The sequence below is a fragment of the Oncorhynchus mykiss genome, chromosome 22 (assembly GCF_013265735.2).
Source record: "Oncorhynchus mykiss isolate Arlee chromosome 22, USDA_OmykA_1.1, whole genome shotgun sequence".
Lineage (NCBI taxonomy): Eukaryota > Metazoa > Chordata > Actinopteri > Salmoniformes > Salmonidae > Oncorhynchus > Oncorhynchus mykiss.
In genome coordinates, this window is record NC_048586.1 from 12,013,589 (window position 1) to 12,030,961 (window position 17,373).

Below are 17,373 nucleotides of genomic sequence, written 5' to 3' on the forward strand. Positions count from 1 at the left end.
TGTACTGTATTTATTTTCCATGTCAAATGGGCGTAGAACCTAATGTCATGGTACACACGATAAGTCACTTTGAGGCACTGTGTGATTTATAAATCGAAGGTTTATTCGTGTCAATGAACCAAGACTGACATTTAAACAACTTAAACATCTAAAAACAACAAAGTAAAACGTACAGCGGTATTGTACCTTTCACACTCACACTCTGTGACACCTCACCAGAACTCATCTGCATCTTCATGTGAGAAAGCAACGCTAAAGAGGAATAGAATAATGGTTTATTAACAGTAGTCTATGGATAGGATTGAAAAACACATGTTCTTGAGAAATTGGTCTAAAAATCAAACGACTGGCATGTCAGAGGAGAGGAGGTCCTTTCTTGTGAAGTGAGTCAGGGAACCTCACTGGCAGTCTCTCTGCCATATCTAAAATCCGCCCCGCTCTTCTCCTCTCTCACAAGCACTGTGAAATGTTTAGACTTACCTATCATCTTTCTCATCAGACAAACTCTTGGCCTCGGGGCTCCTGTGTTCTGGCTCCTCTCTCCCAGCAGGGATCTAAAAAAAACAACACAAATTCAAACACTACGCTGGATACACTCGCCTGCTGCTTCCGTTCCACAAGAAAAACGGGGCTTCGCACTTCAGAGGACAGAAAAGTGTGTGAGACTGTGTTGCACCTGTACATGCGGACTCCGTCTTTGCTCCATGATCATCTTCAGGTACTTCTGGAGTGGATCTTTGTCCGAGGACGGGGCTTTCTCCTCAGGCTCTTCTGCCTCCTTCAGTTCTTCCTGCCCTCTTCTCTCCTCCTTCTCTTCATCTCCCCCCACCTCCTCTCCATACTGCTGCACTTCTTCCAATAGCTTAGAAACAGATAGGTCTATCCATCAATGCTAAAGTCAATCCATCAATGTTAAGGTCATTATAGAAGGAGGTGAATGTGTCAATGCAACAGCCTAGAAGTTAATCCCCACCCTTTCTTTCTCCAATCTCTCCAGTTCTCTCAGCTCCTTCTCCTGGGCTTCCTCCTTTTCCCGCTGTCGTTTTTCTTCTCTCTCTCTCCTCTCTCGCTCCCACCTCAGCTCCTCTTCTTCCTCCTGTCTGGCAGGTTCATCCAGCGTTTGTTGAACTTCTACAAATCAAAGTGGGTTCACTTGAGTTAAAAGAATGTGCGGAATCGGTGCTTCCTGCACAGTGGTTTTAAAAACGGGGCTACCGTATTGCAGTATAGTGGTAAGCTATCAAACATCAGGTTGGATAAAACATGGGCAGAGTATGACCATTGCATTGTGGGTGGGGTGACGGATCAGTTAGTCTAAAAGTTGGGTGTGCTCTTCTAGGGAGAGGGGATGTGCTCCCTTACTCACCCCCCCGCAGCTGAGCCTCTGTGAGGTCCCAAGGGGCCCGAGACGGGGGGACAGTCAGGGGCCCGTCAAGGGCCTCCTCCTCATTGCCCGCCGTGTCCAGGAGCAGCTCTGGAATGTGGCTGGGCTCTAGAGGAGGGGGGGGGGGGGGGTAGAGAGAAAGAAAGTCACAATGAGGCCCTTTATGCTCAGGCCAGGAGGACCAACACAGAATACATAATCAGCTGCCCTTCATCCTTACCATTGTGCCAGGCCAGCGAGAGGCCACTCTGGAGGCCAGTCGCACATTAAAAAGCAGCCGTAACTGATTTAGCAGTAGGTGTTGTCGTTACAGTGATTTACAGTGATTTGACCTGTGTAAATATATGGAAAGAGTCATTCCTGATTAAGGCCACCTTAAACTGATATGTATTACTAGATGTCTAGCAGTCATTCTAAATGGGATTCCCCAGTAAAAGTATGGGACTGAATGCGACACATTGGGTTAGGAGGGGCATTTGGTATGGGCAGAAATATGGCATACTGTATGGCCCATACCCTCTGTTAGCTGGTACTGATTCTGCACTGAGAGTCATAGGTGAAACATGCCTGGATTGGCAAACACTCCCAAATCTAATATGGATCAGTCAATCGGCTACATCAGACGCAGAAAACCTTGGATGCATCATTGATAATGAATATTTCAATGCCACTGGTCAACAACACAAACCAATATCCCAACACCATTCCTGCAGTGCTGAAGGTGTTTGCTCTCCCCCCTTGCCCCTCCCAAGGTATGATTCCAGTATTACAGCATTACAGTGGAGAAACGCACAGGTGCTGTATGTTTAGGAAGCAAAGCATGCTGGGAGCACAGAGGGCTGCGTCATCTCTGCCTGGCGTCCTATAGAGAAGGCTTCTGCCATCTCAGATATCTCCAAGCCACAGCAGTTATTAATAGACCGACTACAGCATGGCGAACTGCCGACCACGGATTAAGGTGACATTTGAACCGCAGTTCGATGGTTATGGTCAAGAGAGATTATACCGTGGAATGTAATAATACGACTGGAAACAGACACATCCATCACAATCCGGCTTGGTGTTATAGTGCTTGGTATTTTACAAGGTAGAATGGAAAGGCTGACTGATTATGAAGTAAATCCCACTAGTTAAGGGCGACAATGTAGAATAAAATGCACGTAGCAGCACATAGTCGACATAATGTGAATTGAAGTACATTGGGAGTCGTCAGTAGTGGAAATCATCATGGAAACTAACCGCCATATTGAAGAAAGAGAGACGGAGGAGTCATTTTGGTCCCATTTCAAGTCCATATTAAAACAATACAGAACACCCCCCCCCCCCTCACAGTACCCCAGGAATATACCTTGCACCTGTTGTGTCATCTGCTGCATCTTTAAAATCAAGACGGACACCAACACAACGAAACTGATCTGGGAATAAGAGTACCTGGCAAAGGCTCTGTGAGATCTTCAATGGTTATCTTCTCAGGCTGAGGGGAAGACTCTGACTCGGAACTGGAGAAGATGATTTGCTGTACCTGTGGTGGACTACAGACAAACAAACAACTGTACAACTGAACTGATCGTAGTATATTGTTATAATGCCGATCATGTGGTGAACCCCCGGTGCTACCTGCATTGGCCTCGTGCAGTGCTCCTGAGCTGAGGGCTGCGAGGTGGGGAGAGATCTGAGGTAAAGTCCCCTGAGCACGCTACCTCTCCAAGGGGCAGGGGGAGGGGGGAGAGCTGCCTCTCAGGAGACAGCACAGGAAACGCCACAGACGATACCTCAGCCTCTGAGAATGAGAGGGGGAGCAACTATTAGTTAGAAAATGCAGCAAACAACAGAAGATACAGCTTCAGCACTGTCACTGTCATATGGGGTTTAAAAATGCTTGAAGTGGAAGGGCTCAAAGGGGGGGAAATATGGAGATGACAAGATGTCGACTAAAACTCAGAATACAATGGTATGGACGGACTCAATGACTCACAAGGTATGAATGGGATATAAAATACTAACTATACACCAAGACAAGCATTGTTTCGAGCAATGATAGTAAATTATTTCCAAAACACATTTACTGCGCTTGGGATATTAAATCCATTTGAAGTGAAACAACCCAATAAAACAGATTGCACGCTCCTACCTTCCACAGGCTCTGTGTGAAGCTGGCTCCTGGAGAGGGAGAGGGGTGTGGAAGACAGGCGCCTGTGGGGAGAGGAGGTGCCTTCCAGGGGGTGTCTGTCTCCTGAAAACCGGGCCTCACTGAAGTCCAGAGACTGGAAGTCCCTTCCGCTCCCTGGACCAGGGTACTGATCCTGGGACGGGTCTTCAGCGAAGGTCACTCTGGGTTGGGGAGAGGCGGGGGCTCTGGTACGCTGGGGAGGGGGTTGTTGTTGAGGCGAGAGAGGTCTGTGGGAGACTTGTGGATGCTGGGGTGAGTGGGGGCAAGGTTGGGGGGGGACTTGTTGTCTTTGGGGCGAGTGAGGGCGTTGGTGAGAGATATGTTGCCTCTGAGTTGAGTGAGGGCGGGGTGATACCGGTGCTCGTTGGGGTGAGAGGCATCGCGGGGGCAGCATGTGAGACACAGTGGCGTGCACCGCCCTCTGCTGGTAGTTCCTGTAAGCTTCCTCCAGTGTCTCCGCCTCCTTCTCCAGCTCTCTGATCCTGGCCTTGGCCCCGGCCACCAGCTCAGCGTCAGAGTCTGGGGAGCTGCTCCGCCCCCAGCGAGACCTGCGCCCTTGAGAGGGCATCACACCTGCTTCACACACGTCATCATAACCAGCCACCCAGGCTCTCAGGACACCTCTGTCCACATAGATATCAGGGGGCACTAGTTTATCAGGATTGAGCTCCAGCACTGAGCGGTCCACTAGGGAGGGCTTAGGGTTACGCAGGACCTCGTTCTCTAGAGCTGCCCACCGCAATCACACAGAACACACGAAATCAAGAGATCGAAGGGGGGGAAGAAATGGGGAGAGAAAGAGGAGAAGATGAGGGCAAAGACAAAACCAACCACTTTAAGGTGATAAGATGGAGAAAGTGATTTGTAGACTGATCTCAGAGAAGGCTAAGGGTGCATGTCAATATCATGAAGTGGGTTCCTCTCCTCGCCTCCATTCCTTCATCTGCACTGATCTGAGAACAGAGATTAAGCGAAAGTAGTGTATCGAAAGCCTACTGTAGGACTTGCTTTCACCTGTTCAACTTTTGAAGATCAGAGCAGGTGAAGGAACAGGAATGAAGAGAGTCAGGAAAGGCCACCATTGAGATGCAGACTACTATACAAGCTAAGCTACACAAGCTAGGCTTCATGCAAAATACAGAGATGTGAAGCAGAGCTAGATAAAGGAACTACAATATGCACACATGATTCAGTGTGACTAGCCATGTCTAAAAAATAAAATAAGCCACAGGGACCATGCACAGACAGTGTACCTAGTTGTGTTTGTCGGAGCTGCATCTTGATGTCCTCTGCATGGGTGGTCATCCACTGAGTCCTCTCCTCACAATCTATGAGCTGGGCCTTCAACTGGGCACAGCGCTCCACCTGGTATACACAGGTACAGTCAACAAGGGGTTAATACAGACAGAGAACACCTCCAACAGGTGAACAGAGCCAACAAGGGGTTATAGACAGAGAAGAAGAGTATCCAACAGGTGGACAGAGCCAACAAGGGGTTACAGACAGAGAAGAAGACCTTGCAACAGGTGCAAGATGACATGCAGGCTCCCAATTGGACCGGAACTCATATGTAAGGCCTAACCATAAGCACAAAGAACTAAACGTCAGGCCAGATGTGTGTTAAAGAGAAGAAGTCTCTCTATTCTCCACATTATTTCCCACACTATCAGAGAAGCATTGTGTCACTGACCTCATTGTGGAGCTGGGCCTGCAGCACCTGTCTGTGGCTATCAAACTCCTCCTCTGACAGCCTCCTGGCACTCTCCAGCCTCCTCAGCTCCGTCTGCAGCGCCAGCTGCTCCACCGACGGCCTGCCCAGATCTATGGGGAGACAATCGGCTAGGAGAGTCACAACATCCCGGCAAACAGCTTACACATTAGAGCACTCATTGTACAGTATATCCAACTACCAATCTTTAACTTTTCAATTAAGGACAAGTTATAATGGGCTTAGGTTAAGTACTTTTCTTAAGATCACTGTGACAATGCCCCAGAAATGTCAAGAGAGATTTTGTGGCAAAAAAGTTAACTTCTGATTTACACCTGACATTATGTGATACGCTCCAGTTAATCTCCTCAGCTAGCTACAGTATATTGGTTTGGCTGAGATGGTGCTGGGAGGTTGACATTATCGAGCACATGGTACTAGCCTAACTCGGTGGTTAATGAAGCCTACTGTTAGTGAGGAAGAGAGCGGCCCATTGGTCCCCCATCCACCCTTCTCCTCTGACAGGAAGAACATTGTGTCCCTCAGAGAGGGATGAAGCATTGGCCCTCTGCCCTCTGTCCCTCCTCCTCCGCAGTCGCCTGGACTCTCCACCCCCACATCCCCCCTGCTTTCACTTCACAGAGCCGTCTGTAAAGCCACAAACACTGCAGAGAGGGTCCCGCATTGACAGTCATCTAGAGCACATCCAAAAAGACTGTGCCACGGTGCCAAGACCAGCCGGGCAGAGTAGACTGAATACTTCCCACTAGAGTCTATACAGACTCCACACAGTCAAACCACAAAGCCTTTGAATGCCTCAAAAATGACATACTGTATCCTCTCTGGGTTGGAAAAGAATTTCATGCATTATTTGTATATTTCAACACATTCCGTTTGACCAGAAAATAGAGAGCATCTTTAAACTAGGTAACCTCTGAACTAACAACAGTGAAAAAAACAAAAGTTTCCCTCTTAGAGAAATGGACTAGTCAAAGAGAGAGAGATGCTAGAGGCTAAAACGGAAGCAAAAAGGGGAAGGAAAATTTCACTGGTTCCCCACACGCCCAGACTGAGCCCACCAATGCAAAACTGAAAGAAGGCAGTAGCATATCTCATATGGTAAGGCCACCATTCCTCACCTGCCCGTAGGCGCTGGTTCTCCTCCTGAGCTTCCTCCAGCTGTTTCATCAGCAGCCTGAGCTGGGCCTGCTGCTCCACCCTCTCTCGCCTCAGGGTGGGGTAGTCATTCATGGTCTCCAGCCTCTCTCTCAGCAGCTCATTCTGCTGTGTTAGCAGAGAGTACTGAGACTGGGACGTGTCCAGCTCCATCTAAATTACAGAGAGTAGCATGCGTACAGTTAGGGCCGAATCAGTATGTGAAAATGTTATGTCTGTGTATCTCATAGTACAGTGCCATGCAAAAGTACTCATCCCCCTTGGAGTTTTTCCTATTAAAGTTGCATTACAACCTGTAATTTAAATAGATTTTTATTTGGATTTCATGTAATTGAAACACAAAATAGTCCAAATTGGTGAAGTGAAATGGAAAAAAAATAACTTGTTTAAGCAGTACATTCCACAGAGCTTGGCTTTACGGAAGAGTGTCCAGAAAAAAAGTCATTCCTTAAAAGAAAAAAACAAGCAAACACGTTTGGGGTTCGCCAAAAGGCATGTGGGAGACTCCCCAAACATATGGAATATACTCTGGTCAGATGAGACTAAAATTGAGCTTTTTGGCAAGGAAAACGCTATGTCTGGCACAAACCCAACACCTCTCATCACCCCGAGAATTACATCCCCACAGTGAAGCATGGTGGTGGCAGCATCATTATGCCGTGGGGATGTTTTTCATCGGCAGGGCCTGGGAAACTGGGCAGAATTGAAGGAATGAAGGAAGGCGTTAAATACAGGGAAATTCTTGAGGGAAACATGTTTCAGTCTTCCAGAGATTTGAGACTGGGACGGAGTTTCACCTTCCAGCAGGACAATGACCCTACGCATACTACTAAAGCAACACCCGAGTGGTTTAAGGGGAAACATTTAAATGTCTTGGAATGGCATAGTCAAAGCCCAGACCTCAATCCAATTGAGAATCTGTGATATGACTTAAAGATTGATGTACACCAGTGGAACCCATCCAACTTGAAGGAGCTGGAGTAGTTTTGCCTTGAAGAATGGGCAAAAATCCCAGTGGCTAGATGTGCCAAGCTTATAGAGACATACCCCAAGAGACTTGCAGCTGTAATTGCTGCAAAAGGTGGCTCTACAAAGTATTGACTTTGGGGGGGGGGTTGAATAGTTATGCACGCTCACGTTCAGTTTTTTTGTCTTATTTCTTATTTGTTTCACAATAAAAAATATTTTGCATCTTCAAAGTGGTAGGTATGTTGTGTAAATCAAATTATACAAACCCCCCCCATTTTTATTCCAGGTTGTAAGTCAACAAAATAGGAAAAATGCCAAGAGGGTGAATACTTTCGCAAGCCACTGTATGTCTCAGTTGTACACATTAACTTACTCAGCTTAAAACTTAAAACCTTGTCAGGTAGGGGGGTTTGAACTTGCAACCTTCCAGTTACTAGTCCAACGCTCTAACCACTAGGCTACCCTGCCTTACAGTGTTATTGGTTGCCAAGTTTACCTGCAATCGTCTCAACTCAGCACAAGCTCTGCTGTGTTCCTCTAGCTTGGCATCGATTGCAGCCGACTCCTTCTGCATACGAATAGTCTCCACTGAGAGAAAATGAATGTGTGATAAGACATTTGTATAAAATGATACAAAGCACAACAGTTAATACATTGTTTATAAAGACGGCCTACAGGAAAAATACAGACCTGTGTTTCTTTTTTCATTCTCTGTGAGTTTTTCAGTCCTTTTGGTGTACTCTTCATTTAACTCAAGCTGATATCTGATAGCCAGAGAGAAATATCAAATAATCACAAATTATTTATACAAGGTAAGCATTGACATAAACAGCATGGAATAATGACTGACAGTAACATAAATGTCATATGCCTACATGTTAGTAATATAAGACAGCAATGTAATAAACTGGGTGGTTCGAGCCCTGAATCCTGATTGGCTGACAGCCATGGTATATTTAAGCATTAAGGCCCGAGGAGGTGTGGTATATGGCCAAAATACCACGGCTAAGGGCTGTTCTTATGCACGACGCAACGCGGAGTGCCTTGACACAGTCCTTAGCCGGGGTTGTGATATATGGCCAATATACCAAACCTAAGGGCTGTGTCCAGGCACTCCGCAATGTATCGTGCCCAAGAACAGCCCTTAGCCGTGGTATATTGGCCATATACACCACACCTCCTCTGGCCTTATTGCTTAAATATAGCGTAACGGTAACATAATCGTTTCCTGAAGTGATGCACTGCTTAGCTTACATCAAACTTCTTATACTTAGACTGTAACTATCCCAAAACCATGACATGATAGCACATTATGATACTGGCACTGGGTAGATGCTCTATTCAAGAAGCCATGCATCTGGACTGCTTGTTATACAGCCTCTGTGACCAGTACTCCTGCATGTTACACTAATGCTAACTGACAGCTGGCAATACCAGCCAGATTTACGATCTAAAAATAAGTACTGTGTGGTTTTGGGTTTAAGAGGTGATAGATGTGGGGAGTCAAACTTATTCGCATTCAAAGCTACTTAGCCCAATTTTCAAGGCAGTACAATACACTGTATGGTATCATCCCTGCAATCCCTTTTATCAACTGAATCAGAAGGTGAATTAATTGTCTCTGATGAACTGGATCCAAGCACACAGTACATGAACAAAATATGCATAGAGGATATGAAAGTGAATGTCAGAGTATACATATTTTTGCTCTACACAAGAGTGCCACCTTCTGGATGCAGAGAGAAGTAATGGAATGATGGCTTCTGTGCTGGGAGGTGAAGGGAAATCAAACAGATAGAGCAAGTAACGATCATCTTAAAAAAAGTACAGAACAGTCCAAGTAGGATACATTTAGCAAAATGCCATCATAACACCTTGAAAGCTCATTCTTCAGCTTTTGGTCATAGGTGTCCTCCGTCGTCTTCACTGCAAGCTCTCTTCTTCTCAGCAGCTCCTCCAAGGTCTTGGTCTTGTCTTCCTGTATTTTGCAAGTCCTGTGGTGAATAAGCATTCGGTGAGTAACATGCTAAACCAACCCTGATAACCCCAGTATGACAATGATTCAGCATGAGTATGGCAATATGACTTCATCTTACTTTTCAAAAGCCTCCATCCTTAACCTCAGCTCAGCTTCTCTATTCCGCACGGTTTCTATCTCTTTCAACACAGCTTGTCTTTGCATATAGATGTCTTTTTCCTCAATCTGAAAAACACAAATGAAATACAAAGTCATTCGTAACATCACATAAGCACACAACACCCGAATGCAAAAAGTTAAAGAAAATAGAACGACCCAAGTAAAACATGAATTGGCCACTGACTCGATGATTGGAGAACAGAGAATCAACTACCTCTTGTTGTTTCTGTAATCGATCGATGGCATTCTTCTCCCTATTGATCAATGCCCCCGACTTCATCTCATAAGTCCTCTCCATGTCCTGCCTCAGCTGCAAAATCTCTTTGCGAGATTTGTCTTTTTCCTCCATCTTCACTTTGGACATTTCCACATCTTTATAATGTTGCAGCTGCAGAAGCAAAAAGCACCATGTTTCTCAATGCAAACATTTCCAACACTAGAACATCAGAATGCATAAAGAGGCGAAGAGAAATAGAGTCATACCTTTGCATTCATTTCGGCTTGAACCTGTGCTTCAACTTCTGTTCGATATGCAGCAAGCTTCGATTCATAGGACACCCACTTGTCCCCTTTGTAGCGGAGAGCTTCATACTCCTCATCGATCATTTTCATCTTGTCAACTGCACACACAAAAGGTTATTAAAATGTAACGTAAACGCAGTATTTTACTATAATACTGGGTCAACTTGAGAGTGCTTCGTGCTTACCAAGAGATTCTCTATAAGCTGGCGTACTGGTGGTCTGAGTATCAGCATCACGCCGTTCTCCATGCAGATGACAGTCTGTTAATTCTATTAAGAGCCTCATCAGGAAACCTGGAAGAAACATCAATAAGGGCCATGCCAGGATGCTTAAGCTGACAAGAGGGGGCTTGGCATATGAAAGTAAACATCACACAACATACCCTTATTCTCTTTCTGTGTACTTGATGCCTGTTGAAAAATATACAAATAACCATCATTCACATCATTAGGTACAAATTATATCATTTTGTATAATTTTACCAAGATGATGTGATTACCAGAGATTTGTAAAGTGGTGACCGCGGGCTGATTTTCATAAGTTGAAGAAGGTCCCTTGAAGTTAAAATCTGGCAGGGTGTAGATGAGAGCATAGTCAACAAAAGAGTATTATGTAGCTGAGAGTTCAGAACAAGCAAAGCTGACCACACATTACTGGAGTGGGGTCATTCAGAGCTTCAACATAATACAATGAATTGTACAGGACCAAACATAAGGTATGTGTGTAGTGATAGTTGCATATCAGGATCTTATCATTTTGACAATATATCAATATTATATTTGCTCTAGTTGGCTGTACCTGCACCAAAACGTGCAGAGCTTGTTCTTCTTTTAAAATAGGGAATCAATTTGTTGTCAGCTCTTTTATTTCCATGACAGAACAAAACCTTTTTTTCCATGGCTCTCTCTTGTCCCTCTGCAGCAGACATATCGTGAGCAATATTTTTGGAACATCGAATCGCAATAGAATCACATTACTGAATCACAATACATAAAGAATCGTGAGAATTGCAATACATATGGTATCAGCACCTAAGTATCGTGATAATATCGTATCGTTGATGTCCCTGGAAATTCCCAGCCCTAGTACTGTGTTACTGCTCCAAAGCATAAGTGCAACGCGCTCACCTTATCTTTGCCCATGCCACATTCAGGGTAGAACACAGACAGGGTGTACTCATACCCAGAGTTCCTCAAATGATCTGCCACCAGACTGTTAGAAGCGGTGACCAGGACAGAGTCTGACTTCATAGGGACTGGCCTGGGAACAGTTTCTCCACTCAAGATGGGGTGCTTCAATTCATGGATCAACTGATTACGAAGCTGCGTCTAGAACAAGGAAATAACGTCTGACAAAGGGGGAAACAATGGTCTTTGGTAGTAAAATACTAAATACTAATGTAAATACTTACTTTAAGTGTGTCAAGCACTCCTCGATTCTTAAAGGTTTGGTAAAGCCTCTTCCTCAGCTCATCTGGGGATAAAGCCTCCTCCTTGGCAACAGACATGTTGTCTTCAATTGGGGAACAGAGGATCAATCAACGAATAATTGCTAGCTGATTTTTCTTGCTGGAGACAAGTACCAAATTCTCTGTAACGCGACTAACATGTATATAGCTAGAGTTTATGGCACGTATTTCAACGTATTCTGGTTTAAATGACCTGCTTAGTGACCAACGGCGTCCTCTCCAAGTGCCCACAGCTTTGAATTCAACGTTATCGTTTTAGTTCCGGTCGCACAGTTATGATGCATCAATTATGTCTTTGAAATCAGAAATAAAAACAAATACATTAGTCAACTAGCAGATATATTACTACATATGCATACATCAAATGTAATATAAGATATAAAAAATGACTAAATCCCTTTTCATTGCAAATGTATTTTATATTCAACTTTTCAAGTCGTTATCAAACAGCGACGGTATTACGGAAAAGAAAGGCTCGTTTTTAACAGGTAAATTCACATTTGATTTATCATATTAAAACCATTGCTTTGGAGGTAAATGCACGTACCTATGGGATCTTTATGAAAATTAAGACTTGTCGTTTGCTTCAATGTGTTTAGCTTGACGATAATCACGTATTTGCAGCACGCTAGCTACATTAACGTTAGCTACAAGCTAACTTAGATAGCTAGTTAAGGATTTAAGTCCAGTGTCCATATTACTACTATCCAATAATGTGTCAATATTTCTGTTCACACAGAAAATTGCAGATTGCTGGAAAGAAACATGTCTGGGAGTTTCTATTTTGTCATGGTTGGGCATCATGATAATCCTGTCTTTGAAATGGAATTCTTGCCTGCTGGTAAAGCTGAGTCAAAGGAATGTATCGTTATGATTTACTCAACATAATATATATATTTATATGTGTGTAGTACATACATGCATGTATACACGTGTATATGTGTGTTCCTGATAACTGTCTAAAGGGGCAGCTAGCCTATATAACTATGTATTGCGATATTGGTCCACATCCAGTAAAAAGAAGAGGATACTGCAATGCCCACTCAATTACCATTCTGTCTCTTATATGTAAACAGGATGACCACCGGCATCTGAACCAGTTCATTGCGCATGCAGCCCTCGACTTGGTGGATGAAAACATGTGGCTGTCTAACAACATGTACCTGAAAACTGTGGACAAGTTCAACGAGTGGTTCGTCTCTGCCTTTGTCACTGCAGGACATATCTTTTTCTAGCTTTTACCGAATACCTACAGGTACAGTTGAAGTCGGAAGTTTACATACACTTAGGTTGGAGTCATTAAAACTTGTTTTTCAACCACTCCACAAATTTCTTGTTAACAAACTATAGTTTTGGCAAGTCGGTTAGGACATCTACTTTGTGCATGACACAGGTCATTTTTCCAACAATTGTTTACAGACAGATTATTTCACTTCCAGAGGGTCAAAAGTTTACATACACTAAGTTGACTGTGCCTTTAAACAGCTTGGAACATTACAGATAATGATGTCATGGCTTTAGAAGCTTCTGATAGGCTAATTAACATAATTTGAGTCAATTGGAGGTGTACCTGGGGATGTATTTCAAGGCCTTACCTTCAAACTCAGTGCCTCTTTGCTTGACATCATGGGGAAAAATTTTTAAATCAGCCAAGACGTCAGAAAAAGATTGTAAAAGTCTGGTTCATTGCTTGGGAGCAATTTCCAAACGTCTGAAGGTACCACGGTCATCTGTACAAACAATAGTACGCAAGTATAAACACCATGGGACCACGCAGCCGTCATACTGCTCAGGAAGGAGACTCATTCTGTCTCCTAGAGATGAACATACTTTGGTGCGAAAAGTGCAAATCATTCCCAGAACAATAGCAAAGGACCTTGTGAAGATGCTGGAGGAAACAGGTACAAAAGTATCTATAGCCACAGTTAAACAGGTCCTATATCGACATAACCTGAAGGGCAGCTCAGCAATGAAGAAGCCACTGCTCCAGAACCGCCATTAAAAAAGCCAGACTATGGTTTGCAACTGCACATGGGGACAATTATTTTTATTTTTTTTATAAATATCCTCTGTTCTGATGAAACAAAAATAGAACTGTTTGGCCATAATGACCATTGTTATGTTTGGAGGAAAAAGGGTGAGGCTTGTAAGCCGAAGAACACCATCCCAACCATGAAGCACGAGGGTGGCAGCATCATGTTGTGGGGGTGCTTTGCTGCAGGAGGGACTGGTGCACTTCACAAAATAGATGGCATCATGAGGAATGAAAATTATGTGGCTATATTGAAGCAACATCTCAAGACATCAGTTAAAGTTAAGCTAAGTTAAAGCTTAGTCACAAATTGGTCTTCCAAATGGACAATGACCCCAAGCATACTTCCAAAGTTGTGGGAAAATGACTTAATGACAACAAAGTCAAGGTATTGGAGTGGCCATCACAAAGCCCTGACCTCAATCCTATAGAAGATTTGTGGGCAGGACTGAAAAAGGGTGTGTGAGCAAGGAGGCCTACAACACTGACTCAGTTACACCAGCTCTGTCAGGAGGAATGGGCCAAAATTCACCCAATTTATTATGGGAAGCTTGTGGGAGGCTACCTGGAACGTTTGACCCAAGTTAAACAATTTAAAGGCAATGCTACCAAATACTAATGGAGTGTATGTAAACTTCTGACCCACTGGGAATGTGATAAAATAAATAAAAGCTGAAATAAATTATCTCTACTATTATTCTGACATTTCACATTCTTACAATAAAGTGATGATCCTAACTGACCTAAGACAGGGAATTTTTACTAGGATTAAATGTCAGGAATTGTGAAAAACTGAGTTCAAATATATTTGGCTATGGTGTGTGTGAACTTCCGACTTCAACTGTAAGTAAGTAACCTTGTCTGAGCCAGAACAGTCCATAGTGCAGGAGCATATTTCCTGTTTCTGCAGCTTGATTCAACAGCTACAATTCAAATCTACATAGGATGTTAGTCTATCACAGGGACATACTCCCAATATTGAGTGCCAGGCAGAGAACCATTGGGTCCTGTTTTTTTGTCTTTGGGATCTGGTAATGAATGGTGTGGCTGTTGAGGAGACTTAATTACTTGGTGTTACCTTAGATTGTAAACTGTCATGGTCACAACATATTGATTCAATGGTTGTAAAGATAGGGAGCGGTCTGTCTGTGATAAAGAGATGTTCTGCTTTTTTGACACCACACTCTGCAAAGCAGGTCCTGTATGCTCTAGTTTAATCTTATCTTGATTATTGTTCAGTCATATGGTCAAGTACTGCAAAGAAAGACTGCAGCTGGCCCAGAACAGAGTGGCACGTCCTGCTCTTCATTGTGATCTGAGGGTGAATATCAATAGTATGCATGCCAGTTTCTCTTGGCTAAGAGTTGAGGAAAAACTGACTGCATCGTTTCTTGTTTTTATAAGAAATATTAATGTGTTGTTCATTCCAAATAGTTTGCATAGTCAACTTACACACTGCACTGACACACACACTTACCCCATCAGACATGCCACCTGGAGTCTTTTCATAGTCCCCAGGTCCAGAACAATTTCAAGCAAACATACAGTATTATACGGAGACATTATTGCATGGAGCTCCCTTCCATCTCATATAGAGAACAGCAAACCTGGTTTAAAAAAATAAAGCAACACCTCACGTCACAATGCCTTTCCCCCATTTGACCTACTTTTTGTGTGTATGTACGGACATGTATATGTAACTGAGAGATGCACACACACACTACATGTTAAAATACTTTACATACATTTAAAAAAAATATTGTGTGTAATGTATTTTTCGCTATGTGTCGGACCCCAGTAAGACTAGCTGTCGCCATTGGCATCGGCTAATGGGGATCGTAATAAAATCAAGACTTGACTGGGGATTGAACCCACAACCTACAAATTTCATGGCAGACACCAACCACAAATCCACAGAGACCTATGTAGCCCTCTGGAAACATTGCAACAAAACATAAATATTATGTCTACAGTGTTGAATTCAACAAATCGTCATTGTTACAAAGGGCTCAGACAAATATTTAGGGTGTGTGTTCCATAATTCCCTTAACCATCTCCATCACATATGAGATTCATCATGCTTCATGATGTACGACAAGAAGACGGAATCAAAAACTTCTTCAATGACGTGTATGATTTATACATTAAGGTGAGTTACCCTTTTTATATATACAGTATGTTCATGTATAATTCATATTCTGATGATTTATTCTTGTTCATTATTCTGTGCTCTTTTCCAGTTTGCAATGAATCCTTTCTATGAAACCAATGCTCCAATCCGGTCGACGGCATTTGACAGGAAAGTGCAGTTCCTTGGAAAGAAGCACCTCTTGAGCTGATGAACTAACCTGAACAACATGGTTGTGTAGCTTTTTTTAATGTCTTCATTGTGTGCAGTTTCCAGTTGAAATATGTTTTAAGACATATACATAATTTACAAATAATTTGTATATGATCACCTGTTGTATGTCTTATAATTTCAGTATGTATTACTGATACTTTCCAACCACTGTATAAAAGCTATTGTAAGCATGGAACATTGTTGCATATAGAACTATGCAAACTATAATGGTAGTCATTACATTACATAGTCATTACATAGTCATTACAATAATGGAATAATGGTTTGGGCCAGATCCCTTAGTTCCAGAGAAGATAAATCTTAATGCTACAGCATACAATGACATTCTAGACAATTCTGTGCTTCCAACTTTGTGGCAACAGTTTGGGATAGGCCATTTCCTGTTTCATCATGACCAACTCCATATTAATGACCATGATTTTGGAACGAGATGTTCGACGATCAGGTGTTCACCTACTTTCGGTAATGTAGTGTATGTGTGAGTGTCACCAGAATTTTGTTTCCAAGTTTGATAATAATGACAAGGTTTGTATGAGGTTTTCTGAACTTGAATGAGCTTGTTAAACACTAGCCCATTCAAAAGACGGTAATGTTAAATATTCACAAAGCTGTCTGCCGCCTTAGGGGAATTCTCTGGCGCTGCCCAAATGCTCTGTGCAAATGCAACTATGCCCTGCACACAATAGTTTTGGAAACATTTGCTACCATACTTTCATATAAGCGAGAAATAATTTTTCAAACACAAAACACTTAACGTACGCAGTTCAGGAAAGTTGCACCCGGCTGTATTTTGTGGAACACTCGAAATCTGGAGTGCCATGTGCCGTAGCCGGCTGCAACTTTGCTAAACTGCGCAGAGTAAGTGTACTTTTTTGTATTTGCAAGATTCTTTCTTGCTTGTATGAAAGTTAAGTTCCAAAGGTTTCCAAAAACGCATTGCAAGTGAGGCGCATTTGCGTTTAAACAGAGCGTCTGGATTGTAGTTCACATGGAGGCAGCTGTGGTCCGTACCATTGGCTGAGAAGCCAAAAGGGTAGCCAACTGTAAGCTGGTTATACACCCCCTTGGGTTCTTGAGAGCTAGTTAAATCGATGTAAATGTGGCTAAGTTTACACAGGTAGCCCATTTCTGATGAGATCTCCTCTGATTGGTCAAAAGACCCATTGTTGGCAGAATATCAGAATTAGGCTGCCGGTGTAAACTAAGCCATTCATTCCTGAGGTTTGTGAAATGCTCTGACTCACTGTCCTGTTTCTCTGATTAAATACTATCATTAACATAATTTGGGGATTTCCTCAGGTGATCTTGTTCCAAAATAATTCACTGGTATACATGTTTGTGCCGTACAAAGTAATGTTGATTCACCAATCACTTTCTGCTAAACTGAAATCGCATGACAATTAACTGAGGGAATGGTCTGCCTGTAATGGGTCCTTTATGAATGC

The 17,373-nt window shown here is 43.2% G+C and overlaps 2 protein-coding genes across 3 annotated transcripts; one reads left to right on the forward strand and one right to left on the reverse strand.

Moving 5' to 3' along the window:
• Positions 1–78: 78 nt before the first annotated feature.
• Positions 79–11,786, reverse strand: ofd1 (OFD1 centriole and centriolar satellite protein). 2 transcript variants are annotated; one of them, XM_036958733.1, is made up of 23 exons: positions 11,478–11,786; positions 11,194–11,394; positions 10,566–10,634; positions 10,449–10,476; positions 10,252–10,359; positions 10,028–10,164; positions 9,759–9,932; positions 9,504–9,610; positions 9,282–9,401; positions 8,098–8,171; positions 7,904–7,995; positions 6,402–6,591; positions 5,245–5,375; positions 4,808–4,919; positions 3,881–4,283; positions 3,516–3,841; positions 3,002–3,164; positions 2,816–2,916; positions 1,367–1,492; positions 974–1,131; positions 677–862; positions 481–554; positions 79–252 (listed from the first exon to the last, which is right to left on the reverse strand). In XM_036958733.1, exons 1-23 carry the CDS (start codon positions 11,571–11,573, stop codon positions 213–215), a joined length of 3,216 nt encoding a protein of 1,071 aa, XP_036814628.1. In that variant the 5' UTR covers positions 11,574–11,786; the 3' UTR covers positions 79–212. The 2 variants fall into 2 exon arrangements, with proteins under 2 accessions (XP_036814628.1, XP_021434600.2); XM_021578925.2 differs by having other exon boundaries at positions 3,516–4,283.
• Positions 11,787–11,887: 101 nt separating this feature from the next.
• LOC110501392 (trafficking protein particle complex subunit 2) lies at positions 11,888–17,210 on the forward strand. Its single transcript, XM_021578929.2, has 5 exons — positions 11,888–12,022; positions 12,274–12,392; positions 12,611–12,755; positions 15,630–15,715; positions 15,807–17,210. The coding sequence occupies exons 1-5, from the start codon at positions 11,920–11,922 to the stop codon at positions 15,903–15,905; spliced, it is 552 nt and encodes a 183-aa protein (XP_021434604.1). The 5' UTR covers positions 11,888–11,919; the 3' UTR covers positions 15,906–17,210.
• Positions 17,211–17,373: the final 163 nt, after the last annotated feature.

Excerpts from the sequence above, each read along its gene's own strand:
- ofd1 (XM_021578925.2), bottom strand. The coding sequence starts at position 11,573 with ATGTCTGTTGCCAAGGAGGAGGCTTTATCCCCAGATGAGCTGAGGAAG. Across the intron at positions 10,360-10,448 it reads TACACAGAAAGAGAATAAGG|GTTTCCTGATGAGGCTCTTA; the intron begins GTATGTTGTGTG and ends TGTTTCTTCCAG. Across the intron at positions 4,920-5,244 it reads AGGCCCAGCTCCACAATGAG|GTGGAGCGCTGTGCCCAGTT; the intron begins GTCAGTGACACA and ends TGTGTATACCAG.
- LOC110501392 (XM_021578929.2), top strand. The coding sequence starts at position 11,920 with ATGACTAAATCCCTTTTCATTGCAAATGTATTTTATATTCAACTTTTC. Across the intron at positions 12,756-15,629 it reads TGCCTTTGTCACTGCAGGAC|ATATGAGATTCATCATGCTT; the intron begins ATATCTTTTTCT and ends CATCTCCATCAC. Across the intron at positions 15,716-15,806 it reads TGTATGATTTATACATTAAG|TTTGCAATGAATCCTTTCTA; the intron begins GTGAGTTACCCT and ends GCTCTTTTCCAG.